At 46.3% G+C, this 20,128-nt stretch overlaps 1 protein-coding gene across 1 annotated transcript in view; it reads right to left on the reverse strand.

Annotated features, from left to right (window-relative positions):
- Positions 1-3,314: 3,314 nt before the first annotated feature.
- Positions 3,315-20,128, reverse strand: part of ATG12 (autophagy related 12) — a 107,718-nt gene continuing 90,904 nt past the window's right edge. The window contains exons 3-4 of the mRNA XM_086928702.1: positions 6,845-6,907; positions 3,315-3,804 (exon numbers count right to left, since the gene is read on the reverse strand). Coding sequence (XP_086784828.1) covers positions 3,745-3,804; positions 6,845-6,907 — 123 coding nt within the window. The 3' untranslated portion in view covers positions 3,315-3,744. The remainder of the gene's footprint in view (positions 3,805-6,844; positions 6,908-20,128) is intronic.

Consider the following 20,128-nt stretch of genomic DNA (forward strand, 5'->3'; position numbering starts at 1 on the left):
GAGTGTCTGGGGTTGTTCTTTGGATTGTGTTCGGATTAGCTCAAACAGTTTTCTTGAGCGGTTTTTTGCTTGGGCGAGCTGGAGGCTGAAGAAATCTCTTTTTGAGCGTTTTATTTTTCTGAAGTAGGCGTTTCTCTGTTTCTTCAGGCTTTTTAGGTGCAGTGCAGAGGGGGCTGACCTCCAAGTGAGCTCTGCCATTCGCATGGCCCGTCTATCCTCATTGAGGCTCCCGTTATACCATGGGTTGGAGATCTTGGACAAAACTCTTTTCAGTTGCATGGGTGCAGCCTCATTGATTATTGTGGACATAGCATTGAGATAGTGGTCAGTCAGGAGTTGAACGTCCGTAGTGCCAGAAGGGGGAAGAAGGAGATTGCAGCTGTTAGGCGGTAAGGAGTTTGGGTTGAGTTTCTTCAAGTCTTTTTTCCAAACTTTGGGCTTAGAGTGTTGAACTGGGTTAAATTTAATTTTTTCATTGATGAGGAAGGAGACAATATGATGATCTGACCAGTCACAAGGTTGGATTGACTCAAGTTGAATAGCGTCCTCTTTGGAGATGATAAGGTCGAGGATAGAACCTCTCTCGTGGGTCGGGCTATTGCATATTTGGGTGAGATCAAGTGCGTTGAGGAAGCTTTTGAGGCTGTTTACCACTGTGTCACTGCTGTCATTCCAGTGGAGATTGAAGTCGCCAAGGAAAATTTGGGTGTTTTGCCGTCCTGAGTTGGTTGATATTGTATCCATGAGTTGTTGGAAGAAGGAGAGCTTGTCCCCAGGTGGGTGGTATATAATGTGTAGTGAGCATGCTGGTTTGCTTTCGCTGGTTACATCAAGGCAGAGGTATTCACAGGAAGTCAGAGAGGGGGCGGACGCTTTAGTGACTGAGAGGTTGCTTCTATAGACACAGGCAATTCCACCGCCTGTTTTTTAGGTCCTGTCAAGTCTAATAATACAGTAGTTTGGGGGGACTAGGATATCCAAGATAGGTGTAGAGGAATCAGACAGCCATGCTTCAGTCAGAATGGCTAGATCCGGTTCCAGAGACATGATGAGGTCGGCGACCTCCGTGGAATGTCTTTGGGCCGATCTGCAATTGAGAAGTATGCATTTGAGGCTGGGGGTGCAAAGGGTGGGGGAAGGTTCTATAGTGAGGGGTACATTAGTGAGGTTGTTGGGAACGGCGCCTCTGTTGTTATCCTTTTGGTGCCTGAGGGGGTTAGAGATAATCGTTGGGATGGACATGTGGTTGGTGGCTAGGCGATATTGGGGGGCCGGGACGTAGGAGTGGAGAAGGGTGTGTATGTCATGGTCTGAGATCGTATTGGTAGTGCGTCTGGGGCGATTGGTGGTATCGCGAGAGGGGATAGAGGTCCAGTGTGGGGAGAGTTGTGTGATAAGGCGAGTAGGAGAGGAGGAAGTGTTGTTGGGTGTAGAGGGAGTGTTACGCATGGTGGTAATGTGATTGAGAATGGTGTTGCGATTGGTGGTATTGCGAGGGGGGATAGAGGTCCGGTGTGTGGAGTGTTGTGTGGTAAGGCGAGTAGGAGGTCAGGGGGAAGTGTTATTAGGTGTAAGGGTGGTGGTGGGGAGAGGGTGTCTGGGGTATGTGAAGAGCAACTATTTGATGGAGTGTAGTTCTTCTTTCATTTGGAGGAGGGTGGACATAATCATGTCCAGCGTGATGATGGGCGCGGCTTGGGGGGGGGGGGTGGCGGTGAACAGGCGATTAGGTTGCTGGAGACGGGGGGAAACGGGGTGGGGAGGTGGAGCTGGTGAAGGGGATGGATGTGTTAGCGAGAGGATAGGTGTTAGGGTTGGTGTTGGCGTTATTGGGAAGGGCATCAGTGCTAGAGGGGGGGAAGGGTAAATGGGGGCGGTGTGGAGGCTGGCTGTTGTGGGGGAGGAGGTGGGATAATGGGGAGTGAGAGTGGGGGGTGAAAGGTTGAAGGAGGGGTGAAGGCTAGGCGTGACGGGAGTGCTAAGTGTGGGGGGGGAGATAGGCGGAGAGAGAGTCATGTTGTGTGGGGTGCCGTTGGGGGAGGAGGGGTGTTCTGAGAAGATTGGTGTGGAGGACGGGACGGGGTGCAAAGTGTGGGGGGGATATGGGAAGATGAGCGGAGGTACGAGGGTTGGTAGGGGGGATGGGGGAGCGGGTGGTGTATGAGGGGGCGAGATCTAGGTCTGTGATTGAGGGGTGGGGAGGGGTAGCTGCAGCAGGTGGGTAATTAACTATGGTGCTGGGTGTGAGGGTAAGGTGAGTGTCGTTCTGGTGCTGAACTGGGTTAGGAGAGTTAAGGGTGGGTGCTGTGAGGTCAGGGGTGGTAGGACAAGAGGAGATACGAGTGTAAGCCCGAGGGTTGGATAGGTGCTCTTTGAAAGTGGGGAACAGGTTGTCAAGTAGTTCCAGGTTCCTGTCTGTCGACTGAATTAGGACAATCCCGTTATTGTAAATAGTGATGGTGGTTCTGCCTGGGAAGAGTTGGGATGGTGTGATGGAGAGTGTTAGGCCATGGGCGGCTTTCCTGGTGGTGGAGACGGGGAGTACGGTGAGGAACGCTTTTTTTCCATTGAGCTCTGCGTGTGGTGTGGAAAATGATGTTGGTGTTCAAGGGTCCATTGACCGATGAGAAGGTGTCGGCAAAGGGGGTTTCTGGGTGGGACCAAAGGAAGTCGTGTTTAAAGCGTTTAGCGGCTTTTTTGGTGAGCACGGAGGTGATGCTGCAGTAATGAGTGATGGAAAGATGTGAAATAAAAGTAGGTTGTTAGCATTGCTTGCTGAACATGGTGAGATGTTGTGTAAGAAATTGGGAAAGGACGGTTAAAGTGTATAGGGCAAAAATGAAGACCAAAGTGATAAATGATGTTGTTCAAGTGGACAAATATCTAAGCTGTCAGTACTTGATTAAGTCTTGTAGCTCTGTGATTCTTTTTTAGAATTGCTCCCTTACCTTCTAGTAAATAGTTGATCCTGGGTTGCTCTTCCTGAGTGCCAAGTGGAATGGTCCTTACTACATGGGTGATGCTAGATTTCTGAATGCGAGCCTTCATGATTCCTTATCGGATACTTACCTCCTGAAAGGGGCTAACAGAACCAGACATCTGTGTTCTGTTAAAGATCACTGCTAGAATATGGCGCTCAGACATGACCACTCTATCTCTGCATAAATACTCTGACTGGGCACGAAGTATTACATCTCTGTTCAACGGAAATTAAATCCAGCATGGCACGTGCCACAATTAACTTCATTAAATCAGCTATGCCTGATGTTTGACCACCACAGAGAACCTCAATGATGTAGTACAGGATTCCTTCACCAGGATTGTGACCATTTTATTACCAACCTGATAATATACTGTTAAAGCACTTTTTACTTATTTGGTGAGCAGTATAGTGTTTGTCACAGGTCCACACACTAATAAACTTCGTACACTCATTTCCAAGTTCACAGTGAATGATGTTGACACATTTGTGACTGAGTCCTTCGTCTGATCCTTGGAAGAGGGGGAAGATTTTAAGTCTTCATGGGGCTAGAGCACAAAAACCTAAGAGGGGGGATTCTGTACCAAAACCCCAGCCACAGCTAGCTCTCCAAGCCGTGGAAATATGGTTCCAGAAGCTGCAGACCATGAGGGCAAAGAAAAAGCCAGGCTCCACGCTACAAGTCCAGGGACGGTGGCAGTGTCCTCGAAGTCTCCTTGCCTGAAATAACATTTAGTGGGCCGCTCTGACTCCAACCAGGGTGTTCAACCCCATGCCTGAGATTTACAGTAATGAAGGACTAGTTTCCCATCGCTGCCAAAGCACTGTAAAAGAAAAAATAGAAAGAGGATTAGAGACAGAAAGGAGGAGTGGGCGAAGCAGGAGAGGCTGACATCGAGAGATAAGAGAAATTCAGATATTGAAAACAGGTGTTCTAAAAGAAAAGGGAGAGAAAGGTAAAGTATAAAGCGAGACAAGAGAGACCGCACAAAAAAACGATTTAGAAATTGAGACAGTTGGCTGTTTGCAGTTAGAACAGAAAACAATCAAAGAAAATAAAATGTTTAAATCATGAATAATATCAATGTAAAATAGACAAAGGAGAGAGATAAAATAGGAAGCAGGAGCAACATATGGATATGGATTTCCAAACATAAAAGGACTAGAAGAATTAGAAATATATGCGCCGGAGAGAAAGAGTAAACAATGAGAGAGAGTGAGCATAACAGATTGACAGACACTGTGAGTGAGATTAAAATGGAGAAGGATCTCGAGGGACATACAGAAAAGGTATCTGCATGCACAGGAGCAAAAATAGGTGAGAAGATATCACAAGGGGAAGTGTGAAAAAGAAAAGAAGTGGAATAACAAATGCAATTAAAATAGGAGAGTCACATTAAAGAGATAAGAAGGCAAAGATGAGAACAAAAAGATAGACTGAAACCAGGAGGCATGTAAAAGAAAACAGATGTACGAAAGAAATAATAGTCAAGATATTGAAAATGTAATGTGGTCAAGACAGCGAAAGTGAAGTGGTAAGAGACGCAGAGGAGTTGAAAATCAGATCATAAAAGAGTGAGAGAGGACAAGAGAAGTATGAAAACAAACCAAAAGCAAGAAAGAAAGGAGTTTTTTTTTTAAAGGAGAGACCAGAAGGAAAACAGAATTTCAAGTTGAACAGCGAATGACCTAGCAAGCATTCAATAATCTCAAAATGCCGACATTCCTTACGAAAGAGAAGGGCGATATGCAGCAAAAGGTTACACTGCGTGCTGCGTGGCATTTTTAGGTCAACAACTGCTTGTTGGCAAAAAGACCAATTGTCATCTTACAGTGGCCTTAGAGCGGGACTACAGATTGGCCACTTTCATTGGCCTCTTGCTGAACTGCTAGCAGTGTGGGCTTTCCTTCCTCTTCTTGTGTTTGTCCCTCCCCTAGAGCATGGGTGCATTACTTGTCTCATTCTAATCTTAGATTTGAAGCACACTTTTCTTCTTCTGGATTAAAGCACTGTATGAGAGGGAATATGTTTTCCAGCTGTCTCCCTTATGTACTTTTCTTACCCAGTGGCATTCTGTCGCCCATGTGTATGTGGCACTTGCCGTGGTGTATTTCTATAGTGTTTCTCTTTCACCCATGTACTTATTGGCCACCCATGCCACATTGCTCTCTCTGACCCATTGTTACTTTCACCTGCCCCCGCAGTCCATGTTGTTTTCCTCACCCTCCATGTTGCTTACAAAAACCCACACCCTCCTTGTTGTCTCCTCCACCATTTTCCTTTGTGATGCTTCCCCCCGCCAGCATCCTTTAAGATGCTTGCCCCACTGGTGTCCATTATGATGCTTCTCCTCACCCGCTCCCTCAGTGTTGCCCCCCTCACCTGAACTTCAAAAAACCCAAAACACTTTTGTGTTAATCATTTTTTCATTTATGGAAGCAACTTGATAAATGATAAAAACGCTTGCATCATTTTGTAGGTGCTGTGTCACAGGGCTTTTTATTTGTTGTCTACAGCCATGCTATACAATCTCTGGGAAGCTGGACACATAAGGAAAGCCAATAGGCGTGACCAGTGGGCTTTGCTGATGCTGGTTACCTACTATTGTTTCAGGCTCTGAGCCAACTCTTAGGAACTGTGACCGCAATCAGGTTGAAAAGTTTAATAAAGTGAAGATCTGGTTAATATTCACCAGAATACTTCAGCTAATATACCACTGGATTCCATAGTAACCACGCAGGGTGGAGAAACACATTTAAAAGGGCGAAATCCTCATTTGCCATCCTTTGTGCACAGTTCTTCTAAAATGTCCATTTTAGGTTAGTGGGAACCAGTGATACGAGTCGGCTGGCTGCACATGGCATTATTTATATATTGTTGCTTTTGTGTATGGGCTATTAGGATCCTCCGGTATGCTCAATAGCTGCACCCCATTCCTGAGGAGGTCGGAAGTGTCTGTGATAATGCAACATGGTGGCCAATCAAATTCTACATTGTACATGTGATGTACTCATTCCAAAGTAATCTGTAGCAGAGCTGCCCTTTTAAATAAACCATGAAAGTATAAGCCATGTACTTGACCTTGTAGCTTGCATGCTCTGTTGAAATCCACAATGGGCATGTACCTTTATCGGTTTAAAAGCAGAATTTCTACATAGTTAGAGCTGGTGAGCCGGGGCATCCACCAAAAAATGACAGATAATCTACCCACCACGCTTAAGAGCGCCGGTGACATCAATGCACTCAATATAATATACAAGACATTTGTGACTTTTTGGTGGGTATCGTGATTAAGTCTGACTCTAAAAAAGTATGTCCTAAAGCACTCATTATGAATGGCCTGGAAAATGGACCAGGTTTACGCCACTCTCAGAACTAACAACACCAGGGATAAAATCTGGTCCATCACCTAGTGGACCTTGAGGATCGCCTTAGATATGAGAAATTACCTGGGGAATTGGCAATTCCAGGCCCCATTTCACTGCAATTCTCATTTTTCTGTTTTTTTCTCATGTGAAAATAAACACATCTGCGGAAATGTGAATCTCATAATTCCAATACAGCCGGTACTTGTAAAGAGAGGACAAGAAACAAGCAGAGTCAACGGCTCTTTTCAGTTATCAAATTCTTTGTGTTTATTTGCATGGATAAAAGATCCTTTTGAGTCCGACAGTGTAGTCCACATTCAGACATTGTGTGTATTACTAGTGACATAAGAATTGCCCATTACATTACTTTTTCAACTTCGAGGTAACCAGCCACAGAGCTTGGAGTTGGTAATAGCATTGGAGCAGCAACCTGAAAGCAATTTCCAGTCCAAACCAAAGGTAATGTGTCTGTACCTATCTATTAGAACACCATACCTCATAGAGAGTGCCCACTTCCTGGTCCGGAGAAGGAGCGAAAGACTGGTTCACATATATGAACTGCAAGAGAAAGAAACTCATGAGTCAGGCAAGAGATGCTTAGAGCAGACATTAATAGTTACAAGGGCACTGAGGGAGGTGAAGTGTTGCCCATCAAGACTACATGAATATGTGCCTTCTGCAACACTCACGACTCTACCAAGTCTCACCCCCACCTGAATCACACAAAAAAACGGTTGAATTACAAGCAGAAACTAGATGTCAGAGTCCTTCGGGACACAATTCTTGGTTCTGTCATTAACATCTTAGTTTAAAATACAAAGCAAGGACATGGTGGTGCTGACGACATTGTGATTCACTCAACACAAAATGAAGACATTGAATTTGCCTTTAATCAACTGTTGACTCACATTTTCCACAGGTGAAAATGAAGCTCATTTTATCAATAGACGCAAACATTTGAATGTTTACACTATTTCTACAAAAAATATTACAAAATACCTTTCCAGCGATTAGTTGCTTCTTGGGACTCTTCCAGCTCTTTCTTCTCTTTTCCATTCACACGGACACATAGATAATTCTGGCCTAAAAGCGTAAATCATAGAAATTCACCAATTATGATAGTAAATGCATACAAGACACCACAACTCCCAGGGTCCACCATGTTGTTTTATTAGCTTTTTGTAGTGTGTGAGGCATTGGCAAATAGGTGATTTGTGCATGGCGGATACTGTGAGCTACGGCATGTGTTGTGTTCATTCAAAACCATAACCAGTGAATTTCAGTGGTTTTACGCATTTGAACAAGACCCATGACTTTGTTTTCACATTTTTTCCGTGAATACATTTTTTTATGATTAACCTAATTTGCATCCCCTGGTGCTGCGCACCACATTTGGCAATGCACAGTTGGGAATTGGTGCAGGGCCTGGCTACCGCCAAGCATTGCACCCAGCCTGCCTTGGGTACCAAACCCACGAGCTGCAGTCTTTGACTGGCAGGAGTTGGGTAAAGTCCCTAGTCGATAGCTAGGTCCTGTTCCCTATCGCTTTCCTTCCAAGCAAATCCAGACACCCATTTTAGAGTTCGGCATTGTGATAGAATTCACTTTTCGACGCTCTAATTACCCTATGATGACGTGTGAGTTAGCATCATATGACTAACTAATGCATTTCGTATATACACCTATGCTGAATACATATTCTTACTTATCGTTTATATTCAAATGTATGCGTGACCATATTAGCTTCTTAGCTTAGCCTGTGTGCCACCATTTTGTGTAACTCTCTGTGCCTGCGGGCTCTACTCGCTCATGCCCCTCCCGCAGGAATACAGAATTATACTAAGACAGCAGTTTTCGTTTCTCGGCTTACTGTGGTCGAAACTAGCAAGTTTCGTTATCAGTAATGTTCTCATGCCCAGAGACGCCGAAGCCTGGCTCCCTGGCCTTGAGCAGAGATAATAATGTATCCCTTGCAGGTGCAGATGCCTGCTGTATGAGAGCATTGTCCACTAACTTGAGGCTCGGTAACTTTCCACAAGGGGCGTACCCCATTTACTGTATTGCATTATAATGTATTGCTGTGATGCAGAGAGTCAGTCCTCTCGTTCGCACTCCTTGGAGTGAGGTCGGACAGGGCCCTCTCATATGAGTGTTGTTTGGCCTAATAAAGACTTTTGTTTATACTTCTCCACTGTCCGGCTGACTTCCTATAAGGTAATTATAGGTGAGTGCTGTAAGTCACTCCAGTGGATTTGAGCCACGCTTATCAGATGGCGCCCGAATAGGGACCCCGCGATAAGGATCTTTCTCACCCGTAAGTGGGCAGCAGAAGACCGGGGACCCGCTGGTCGGCACGGTGGGCCCGGGATCCCATTTGATGCCGAGCTTGGTTCTCGCAGCGCTGCCCCACCCTGCTGATCGGGAGAGGTCCCGGTTCGGATCTTACGCCGGGGTCCAGAAGGCGGAACTTGAAGCTGACCGTGTTGGTCCTGACAGCCGGAGGTGGAGAACGGTAGAGGTCGGTGCCGCCAACGGAAGGTGAGTGGTCCACCTGTGATTGCTGCAGGAACAGGAGTGTTCCGGGAGACTAGAGTGTCTCCGATGGTTTGAGGAGCCGGTGTGCTCCTGGGGCTAGTGTGCTCCGGGGAACTCAGAGTACGAGTTGGTGCTCTGACAGACTTGAAGGGGTTGGGGACGTATTTTGAGGTAATTGTGTGTAGTGATCCGACCGGATGGTACTGTGGTGAAGGCGTGGCTCATTGTGGGTAGACTCTGGTGCGCTTACCCTGAACTCCTAGTGTGGTGATTCAGTGGAGGTGTGATCCGGGTTTCCCGCGGTAAAGTGCGCAGTGATCCGCAGTGCCGCACGGGTGGCGGACTCGTTCCCCTTCCTCTGAACAGTTAGTGTACTGTTCGGTCTGCGGTAGAGTCCAGGTTCCCCAGGACTTGGTCGACGGGCCTTGTCCCATTTGGTAACACGTGTTTTGGAGATATTGTATATGTGTACGTGGTTCGTCTATATGTTTATGTGTGAATGAACTTGAGCTGTGATTCGAGATAAAGCAAAAATGCCGTGTCTTAGCAAATTGCGATGTTTTGGATGCTGTTGTCGACCCTCAGATACTAGGCTGGCCGAGAGCCAACCCGCACCCCCTGAAGGGACACCGAGTTTTGATATGTATGTTAAACACGGACTGGTTCCGATTTTGTTTGGCACTTTGTGGCATCGATACACTGCTGATAATGTGGATTTACAATGGCCTTTGACGGGTTCTTTTGATGAAGCTAAATTGGATTATTTGCAAGATAAATTGTTTGCTAGGCGTAGTCGCCAGAGTATGTTCGACTCTTTGCGAATATGGCAGAAAGAGGTCAGGAAACGTAAGATGCGAGAGGAGAAAGAGGAGTATAAAAAGTCCACCCAGACTATGGCGCAGAAAGCGAGAGAACAGGTGGGGAATGAGAATGCATTACGCATGGAGCGCGCAGATAGACTTTGTAGGTTGAAGGAAAATAAAAGTTACGTAGTGAGAGAGGACGACCCAGATGAGATGGAGGACATTTTGAATGCCCGACCCCCTCCCCCTTATGCCCCGCAGCCATTGTACCCCTCATTGCCACTTTCGGCCCCTAGTAGCGCCATTCCAGGTCCTTCAGCGAGTGCCCCCCAACAATCCCTGCCCTCGACACCCCTCGTTTCTCAACTTCAGCCCACTTCACCCGCCCCCTCGCCATTTTCCCTAGCACTCCCTACTGTCTCAGCTAGCACCACCCCAAGTCAGGAGATGCTAACACCGAGTCGCGGCGCAGGTAGCGGATTGCTCTCACAGGTACGGAAGCTGCTTACGCGTTCTACTGTTGGTTTGGATGAAAAAAGTTTGGTGGCTAACCAGGCATGTCAATGGGCCAGGAATAATATTTATTCGTTTGATGATATCTGGTCCACCATGAAAGATTTTGAGCCATTAATGCAGCAGCACGCTTTGTGGCACATGGCTAGTGTATTGATACCGTTATGGGAGCAGGGCTATGGAGGTGTGGCTCCGGCGGTTTTGCGGGATATACAGGCTGGAGCGTACAGAACGAACACAGGGGTGAAGGAAGTGATGAGTAGTTTGCGCGCGCTTTTGCAATACAGGAATGAATTGCCCTCTGCCGGTACACCCCATTTCCCAGGTCTCCACCCAATGCGAGAGGTGCACCCTATTTTTCATCCTGAGGTCCCCGAGCTGTTAGACCCACTCACGAGGGCTGTAACAAGGAACAGAATTGATGCGCATTTTCAGGAGCAATGGGTGTATACGCCATGGAAGAGAAGTGAGGTGCTGTCATTGAAAGCTCAGCTGCCGGATTCTAGAAAGAATCCGACCGCCTATTACAAAGAGCTTACGGAAGCGGCGTCTTCTACTGTGATGACGTTGGCTGATGTTGAATTGTTTTTCGGGCTTTTGGTCCCGGTTGATGTGTGGCGACAAGTGAAAGGTACGGATCATACGGAGGAGCTGGGTGGTACATGGCAGGAGTTGAAAGATTGGGACAAGGAGCGTAAGCCAGGGGAGAAGCCGAAGGCTGAGATATTGGCTTTGCCAGGGCGTATTATAAAATATATGCATTCCCTCATCCCCCCGAAAAAGGTAGATTGGGACAAATTGACGGCTTGCAAGCAGAAAAAGGATGAAGCGGTCTCTGATTTCTTTACGAGGTTTGAGGAAACGTATATGGATTTTAGTGGACAGGATGTGTCACAGGATGGAGGGTTACGGCTCTTCGTCAACAGGTTTGTCACAAACTTATTGCCTGAGATATCGGCCAGACTGCAAGCATCGGAGAGCACGTGGACAACGTCCTCTCCTTCGGGAATATTAAGTATGGCGCAATATTACGAGCACAGGGAAAATGAAAATAAGGACAAGCAGGAGAAGAAGGCTAAAGATTTGAAGACGAGGGTTTTATTGCAGCAGGTGGCAAGAGGCAGAGGAAGGGGTGCAGGGCCGAGCCGCGGAGGTGGATTTGGAAGAGGTGAGAGCAGAGACAGGCTGGGACCGAATCAGTGCGCGAAGTGCAAGCAGGAGGGGCACTGGTGGAGGGATTGCCCGCTGCTTCAGGCAAGCGCTGGTGTAGGGCGCGGACGAGGAAGAGGTGGCGGTGATTTTGGGAGACAGGCTGCGCGATCAGAAGGAGGCGGGAGACCGGGAGGCAATTACTTTGACAACGGGACAGATAGACAACAGTCGCAGAGGAGCGGGGGCCAGTATTACAATGATGATTACTCAGTTGATGATTTGACAGGGTTCTCCCACAACTAGGACAGCGTAGGACAGAGCATGGGACCAGTACTTATGGAAGTTGATCAGAGGGGACCTTATGTCGAAGCCGACTTACTAGGGTCTCAGCAGAAATTTCTAGTGGATACGGGTGCAATGAAAAGTTCAGTGGCTCGTTCTCGGGTCCCAGGGGCGGCTCTGTCTGGCAAGAATAACATATCCGTGGGTTTCGCAGGAACTCCGGTGATTAGCCCCATTTCTAAACCTCTCACGCTAACGATTGGTCCTTTTACTGTTGATTCACCGTTTTTATTGACATCAAATTGTGGTGAAAATTTGTTGGGTTTAGACTTATTGAAGAGGTTGCATGCTACCATCTATTGTTCCCCGGATGGCGTGTACCTTACTCTAGGACCCAATGTTGCCCGCCCACTACAGTGCTTTTCAAAAGACGACCCGCTGCCACCTGAGTTTCGAGGCATACCAGACAGCTTGTGGGCCGTCAGTGATAATGATGTGGGACGAATGGACATTGCCCCGGTATCAATTAGAGTGAAGGTGGGAGCCAAATTGCCCAGAATACCGCAATACAAAATACCTAGGGGGGGTGAGAAGGCATTGTTACAAATAATTCATGATTTAATACAGTCTGGAGTAGTGGAAGAGACTGATTCGAATATATGTAACAGCCCTATTTTGCCTGTACTTAAAAGACGGTCACCTGATGCCACTGATAATACTCCTGATGTCTATAGATTTGTGATTGATTTGCGTCAGGTGAATAGAGTAGTGGAGCCGCAGTATCCGGTGGTCTCGGACATCACTACGATATTGACAATGATTCCACCTTCGGCCAAATATTTCTCTGTCCTTGATTTGAAAAACGCTTTCTTCAGTATTCCAGTACATGAAGATAGCAGGTACCTTTTCGGATTCTCATTGGCTGGCCGTAGCTTTCGCTTCAAGAGAATTCCTCAGGGGTACACTGAGAGTCCTAGTATATACAGTCAAGCTCTGAAGGCACAATTGGATGATTTGGAACTTCCACCTGGCAACGTGATGTTGCAGTATGTGGATGATATCCTGATAGCATCGGATGACGAACTGGGTTGTCGAGATGCTACTGTGAAATTGTTGCACCATTTGGCTAAAAGGGGGCATAAAGTGTCCCTTCCGAAATTCCAATACTGTCGAACGGAGGTCACCTACCTCGGTCACCTCCTTTCAAAAGTGGGGAGGAGATTGACGCCGGAGCGCATAAAAGCGATCACTAACATGCAGGTACCTAACACGCAGCGAGAGGTGCGCGCGTTCCTAGGCATAACATCGTATTGTCGTCAGTGGATACCTAACTATGCGTTACTAACGAAACCCCTATTGTATCTGACTACCAAAGAAGTGCGCGAACCCCTACCCTGGACCCCCGCATGTCAGGAAGCGTTTGAGTTACTAAAAGAGTCTCTGTGTTCTGCGCCAGTTCTTGGAACACCTGATTACCAGAAGCCTTTTGTTCTTTACGTGCACGAGGCGGAAGGTTGCGCGTTGTCTGTCCTAACTCAGTGTTTTGGGGGGAAGCAGAGACCGTGTGCGTATTTCTCTGCTGTGCTCGATAATGTGGCAAGAGCGCTGCCGAGCTGTCTGAGAGCCACGGCGGCTGCTGCGGTTTCTATAAGACAATCGGCAGGGCTCGTGCTGGGAACAGATCTCACAGTAATGGTACCGCATGCTGTGGATATTTTACTGAACAGGACACAGACGCAGCATTTAACAAGTGCTCGTCTGACGGGTTACGAGATGACTCTTTTTGCACCCCATGTGACAATTAAAAGGTGTGCCACATTGAACCCCGCCACCTTGTTACCTATCCCCACAGATAGTGACACACATGATGATGACATACACGACTGTTTGTATAAGACTGAGGAGGAGACAAAGGGGAGGGTGGATTTGACAGACAGGCCCATGGAAGAACCAGATGGGGAACTGTATGTTGATGGATCCTGTTTTAAATTACCAGACGGGACATCGACAGCAGCATATGCAATAACGACATTACAGACGGTGGTAGAGACTTCTAGAATACCTTATAATTCTGCTCAGGCTGCTGAGATTATCGCTTTACTGAGAGCATGTGAGTTGAGTGAGGGGTTGGATGTCAACATTTACACTGATAGCCAATACGCCTTTGGCGTGGTTCATAATTATGGGCGACTTTGGGCAGAACGGGGATTCTTGACCTCCCATGGACAACGCATCCAACATGGTCCACTGATATTACGACTGCTAACGGCACTGACTTTACCCAAAAGATTGGCTGTGATAAAATGTAGTGCACACAAGACAATAGTGGACGATGTCGGGCGAGGCAACGCTTTTGCCGACGAGACAGCAAAAGAGACTGCTAGAGAAAAATTACCACGAATGTTTGTGGCAGGGCCAGCACGATGGGTCCCAGATAATTATATGTTCGCAGACACGGTACAGAGTGTCAAGAACATACAGGGCAAGGCGACGGATGAGGAATTGAGAGCATGGAAGGATGGGCAGGGACGACTGGATGCGGATGAATGTTGGACAGATGTGACAGACAAGAGACGATGGATGTTACCGAATGCGTATGTCCTTCCAGTAGTGACGATGGCACACGGGCCTGCTCACGTGAGTGCGAAGGGTATCTGCAAACTATTAGACCCGGTGTGGAGCAATAAAAATATCTCTAAGATGGCCACCAATTTGGTTCGTCAATGTATGGTGTGTTTGAGACACAATCCTGGAAAGGGTACCCCTGTTCCAGCTGGAAATTTTGCACCCCCCTCTTTCCCTTTTGAGGTGATTCAGATGGATTACATCGAAATGGAAAGAGTCAACAACTTGAAGTACGTCCTTGTAGTCGTATGTGCCTTTAGTAGGTGGGTGGAGGCGTTCCCAACAAAGGACTGCACGGCTATGTCTACTGCTAAAATGTTGATAAAGGAGTATTTCTCCCGCTTCGGATTACCTAGGGTGATCTGGAGTGATAATGGCACGTCCTTTAATGCTGAGTTGGTGAAGAATATATGCAAAGGCCTACATATCACCCAGAAGTTCCACTCAGCCTTGCATCCTCAGGCAGCAGGACTGGTGGAACGGTTTAACGGCACACTCAAGTTAAAAATGGCCAAGATATGTGAGAGTACAGGTCTCCGTTGGCCAGATGCACTTCCCTTAGCGTTGCTTTCCACAAGAGTCACTGTAAATGCCAAAATGGGCGTCTCCCCGCACGAGGTGGTATTTGGCCGCCCGGCCAATATCTGGGGAGTGCCCCGTCCAAAATGTTTTTCAGAAGTACCTTACCCTCTGTTGACAGATTATCTGTATGCTTTGACTAAAGATCTTCGTTCTATTCATCAGCAGGTAGCAGACACTCTGAAGCCGTTGCCGGAGGGGCCCGGACACACCATCCACCCAGGGGATTGGGTCGTGGTGCGACGATACCAGCGGAAGTCTTGCTTGGAGCCCAGGTGGTCAGAGCCTCGTCAGGTGCTCCTCACCACGCGCACGGCGCTGCGGATAGACGGCAGAAAGGCGTGGACCCATGCCTCTCATGTGAAGAGGGTCCCGCTCCCGTTGCCCTATGATCAATGGGTGCAAGACGGCATCGCTGACCAAGAGTGTGAACATATCCCGAGGTATGTTCCTTTCTCGGATGCTTCACTGATTGGAGAAGAGCGAAGCAGCATTGAAAATTCTGTGAGCTCTACCACTCCTCTTGTTGCTAGCAAAGAGATACCGGAAAGTTCAGCATCTGCCACGGAGACACCTGCTTTGTTCTCCGACCCATCTGCCACGGAGACACCTGCTTTGTTCTCCGACCCCGAAGTGCCAGGGAGCACTCGTTATAATTTCCGGCCCCGAAGAAAATAAGTACAGTGCTGGAATATGATGGACTAAATACTGGAAGAAGGGCTTAGTGGACATTTTGAAAAAGAAGATTTAGTGGTAGGGGTGGACTTGTAAGAGCCCTGGTGTTTAGCCGAAGATTGTGTTCTCTGAGACTGAAAGCGTGGTGCGGGGCCCGAATTAAGTGCTTCCCTTATTTCAAAGTATTGATGAGCGACGTGGGAGTAGGTATGAACGGTAAAAGCCTGCCTGTGAGGCTTTGAAGGACACAGGGAGAAGATCCCTTTTTAAGGGTTGAAGAACCCCTCTGGCCGGTTGAGGATTGTCTGGGACTATTTTTTTTTTAGTAGTAGTGTGATTTTTATTTTTATTTTTGATTTTGGTGTTGATAAGTATACAGAATGTATCCCTTTGGGCGGCCAATTACTGATGAGGAGCTGCCTTTTGCAGCCCCCCCGAGACGTGAGCCTGATTCCCCCTGGTTGGCCCTTTCCCGAAAAGGAAAAATTGGAGTGCTAATTATATTTTTAATTGCCTTTTTGGTGACTCTTGGCATACTGTTTTTCGTTGATAAATACTATCCTGTGCACACATTTGCACCCACACCTACTGCTGTTCCGGAACATGCAATGTTAACTGTTGAATATGGTGAAAGAATGATACGTGCAAATTATAAAGATAATGTTTTTATTAAAACACTGCATCATGCACATGCCACTACCAACATGACAGATTGCTGGGTTTGTGGGCTTTTGCCTTCTGCAGCCTATAAGAAAGATAGATTCCTTGCTCTTCCTTTGACTCCGGTGAATAGTTGTGTGGGATGGTACACCCTTATAGGTCTAGTTAAATATTTCCAACAGCCAGATTCCCTCACACCCCGACTACAGAATAGGGGGTGGACAATGACAATGCGAGTGCGACCTTTGCCTTCAGCTTCCCTTGGACGGATATACACTGACGGACGTTTTGACCAGACTTTTATACAGACATGTGAGAAAAAGTTGGGTCGCTTCTTGACACCAAATGATACTGATAGGCTAAGGGATAGTTTCATGAAACTGAACGCCACCTTGTCTTATAGGCATCCCCCTAGGAGTAACGACAGCTCCAAAAGTTTGATACCCTTGGCTGTGGTGGGTCCTCCTCCATTTTTCTGTATAGAGGGAAGGGGTCCCATCAAGGTTGGAAATAGCTCTTGTAACGTGACTGCTTCAATACGCCTGCCCGTTAGCCCCTCATTGATTGCCCCACCCAGTGTCTATTTTGTATGCGGTGAAAATGGATACTTATGGTTGCCCGAGGGTTGGGGTGGGGTGTGCTACCTGGCTTATCTGATTCCTCCCGTGTATGTGGCTCCCTCTGATTACCACAGAACTCATCGACGATTCCCCAATACTCCAGAGCAGCCGCAGGGACAGCGTAAAAGGAGGGACCTTCAGGTAGAGGACGTTGATCAGACAGATACCTCGTATCAGCAATGGACTGATTTTTCTAAGGGTCTGCTTCCTTTCTGGGGTCCTATATTCAATAGTAGAGCTATCAGACGACTCTCTAGGGTAATGGAAAAGGTGGTTCTGGTTGAGGCTGACATTACGACTAACATCTCTGTTGAGGTTCAGGCTATGAGATTATTTACGATCCAGAATAGGATGGTCCTTGACGTCATACTAGCTGATAGGGGCGGGGCCTGCCGCGTCATCGGGACCTCTTGCTGCGTTTATATCCCTGACTCCGCCCCGACTGTTAACTTGGCAGTGCAAAAATTGCATAGATTAGCGACTGAACTGCACCAAGATAATGGAACTTGGTCTCTCCAAGGGTGGCTCTGGGGTGCCTTTTCTTCCTGGGGCTGGAAAATACTGATGGGTTTGGTTGGAGTGGTTAGTGTAATACTGTCATGCTGCCTTTGCATATATTGCCTTCCTCCATGTTGTTCAATGTGTGCTGCAAATATTCGTCCGAAAAAGAAGTTACCAGGTCAATATACGACTTCTATGATTACTGAAATTCCTGCTGATGCAAGTTGGTTAATGTTTATTGCAGAAGATGTTCTAGACTGAAGTAGTAAAGTCCTGCCCCTAGAATGGATGTCGGCACTACCTTTGGCAAATAAATGAGGCTATAGTTAGCCAATGATGCTAAAAGGAGGGTCTGATAGAATTCACTTTTCGACGCTCTAATTACCCTATGATGACGTGTGAGTTAGCATCATATGACTAACTAATGCATTTCGTATATACACCTATGCTGAATACATATTCTTACTTATCGTTTATATTCAAATGTATGCGTGACCATATTAGCTTCTTAGCTTAGCCTGTGTGCCACCATTTTGTGTAACTCTCTGTGCCTGCGGGCTCTACTCGCTCATGCCCCTCCCGCAGGAATACAGAATTATACTAAGACAGCAGTTTTCGTTTCTCGGCTTACTGTGGTCGAAACTAGCAAGTTTCGTTATCAGTAATGTTCTCATGCCCAGAGACGCCGAAGCCTGGCTCCCTGGCCTTGAGCAGAGATAATAATGTATCCCTTGCAGGTGCAGATGCCTGCTGTATGAGAGCATTGTCCACTAACTTGAGGCTCGGTAACTTTCCACAAGGGGCGTACCCCATTTACTGTATTGCATTATAATGTATTGCTGTGATGCAGAGAGTCAGTCCTCTCGTTCGCACTCCTTGGAGTGAGGTCGGACAGGGCCCTCTCATATGAGTGTTGTTTGGCCTAATAAAGACTTTTGTTTATACTTCTCCACTGTCCGGCTGACTTCCTATAAGGTAATTATAGGTGAGTGCTGTAAGTCACTCCAGTGGATTTGAGCCACGCTTATCAATTGCATATATGTTTTTTTTTTACACTGCCTAAACTTACGAGTCATGCTCGAAAAGACAGTCAAATCCTACACCTAAAATGGGCACTGGTGAGCTAATCAGTCAGCTCTGACTCACAAGCCATGTGCAGTATTTAGAGCTATTTCCTCTGGAGTGCCTTGAACATTCTACGGGTTGGAATAAACATATGAGTCAAAGCAGACTCGCAAGTTGCAAGATGGTGGAAATAAAATGTCAAACCCTAATCCAGCCAATCACATATTGAAGAAAAAAAATGTGATTGGCAAGATTGCATCGAGAATAAAATGTCAGATATATACAAAAGAGTTAACCTGTTAAAGCCCAGGCTGCAACTTTTTAAAACATTTTTATATCTCAAAAACTATTGAACGGATGTAAACCAAACAAAACAAGCATTTGCAATGCAATAGGTCTCGCATTAGGAACGTTTGAGCTATTGGTATTGTAAATGACAATTTTTGTATGTATGTGTTGGTTTTGAAAATAGCGAAATTAATAGCTTTGTCATTTACAATGCCAATAGCTATAACTTTCGCACATGTCACACCTATAGCATTTAAAAGGAAGCACTTATAAACATAATACATGAATACATTCTTCTTTGGCGTAGCTCCAATTTATCAGTGTGATGCCCTATGCTTTTCGGGACAGTGTGTCCCTCCCTCAGGGGCCACTAAAAACACCATAAATAAATAAAAAAGAACGATTAATTAAATGACTCTAATTTACTTAATCACAGGCTACCAAGCATGTCTTATACTCGTGGGGAGAATTGCCAGAGTAAATGTTCATAGTACCACCACTGGAAAAACAAAACTACCACAACTTGCTTTTACTAGAACTCGCCACACCGAAGGCCCTGATAATGCAGTCATCATATGTGTAACAGGCTTTAGAAACTCATATATATAAATAACCAAGGCATCATGCAAAACACTGCAATATCCTTATTACTTCGTCTCAATACGTTTTCCACCTCCAAACGTGTTATCAATTCAAAATGGACCCTGGATAGTATATCTCTCGTGCACAAGATCACCTGTGCTTATACTACCCAAGCAGTGTTTAGCCTCTACTCAAGCTTCCCCGAGATAAGGTCTCAAAAAAGGTATTTACTACCATAAGTTCAAAGAAGTAAGTGCAACTTTTCAGAAGAGGCAAATTTGGTTTCGTAAATACTGCAATATAACAATAACCCATACTTTCAAGCCTCGATTCGTAATAAAGTGACCAATACAATATAGTAGTATAGTGACCCACACTATAGTACCTTCAATCGAAATACTCGCCAAGACAGCATCTGTGTAATAAATGAATAACATTATGAACATTTGTGTATGCACGATCATCTGTGTCCGCCATTCAAGCTGTGATGACATCACAAACTTACCAAGTTTTTCAACCGAGGTCTCCCGAAAGTACGCTCTACCGGTTCAAACGATCTATACTCCTCCACACATCTCTCTGCCCGTACTCACTCTTTTACATGTGACGAAAAGGTCAAGGGGCGGCTGGTTGACTACGCCCACTGTGTGCGCTTGTGAATATGGCTGAACATATGGTGGTCATATTAACATGGTGCCGGAACCCGCACTTCGTTATACATATAGTAACAAATTGCGTCTACTACCTCCATGTACGATCGTAACATATTCACAATTATATCACTAACTCGTCACTCTAATTATTATTCATCAATCTATGATTGCCCGTCTTCGGGCATGGGTAATCAAAAAATAGTTATTACCACCATGAGTGCAACTGAGATACCGTAACACCGCTAC

Source organism: Lissotriton vulgaris, chromosome 7 (assembly GCF_964263255.1).
Source record: "Lissotriton vulgaris chromosome 7, aLisVul1.2, whole genome shotgun sequence".
Classification (NCBI taxonomy): Eukaryota; Metazoa; Chordata; class Amphibia; order Caudata; family Salamandridae; genus Lissotriton; species Lissotriton vulgaris.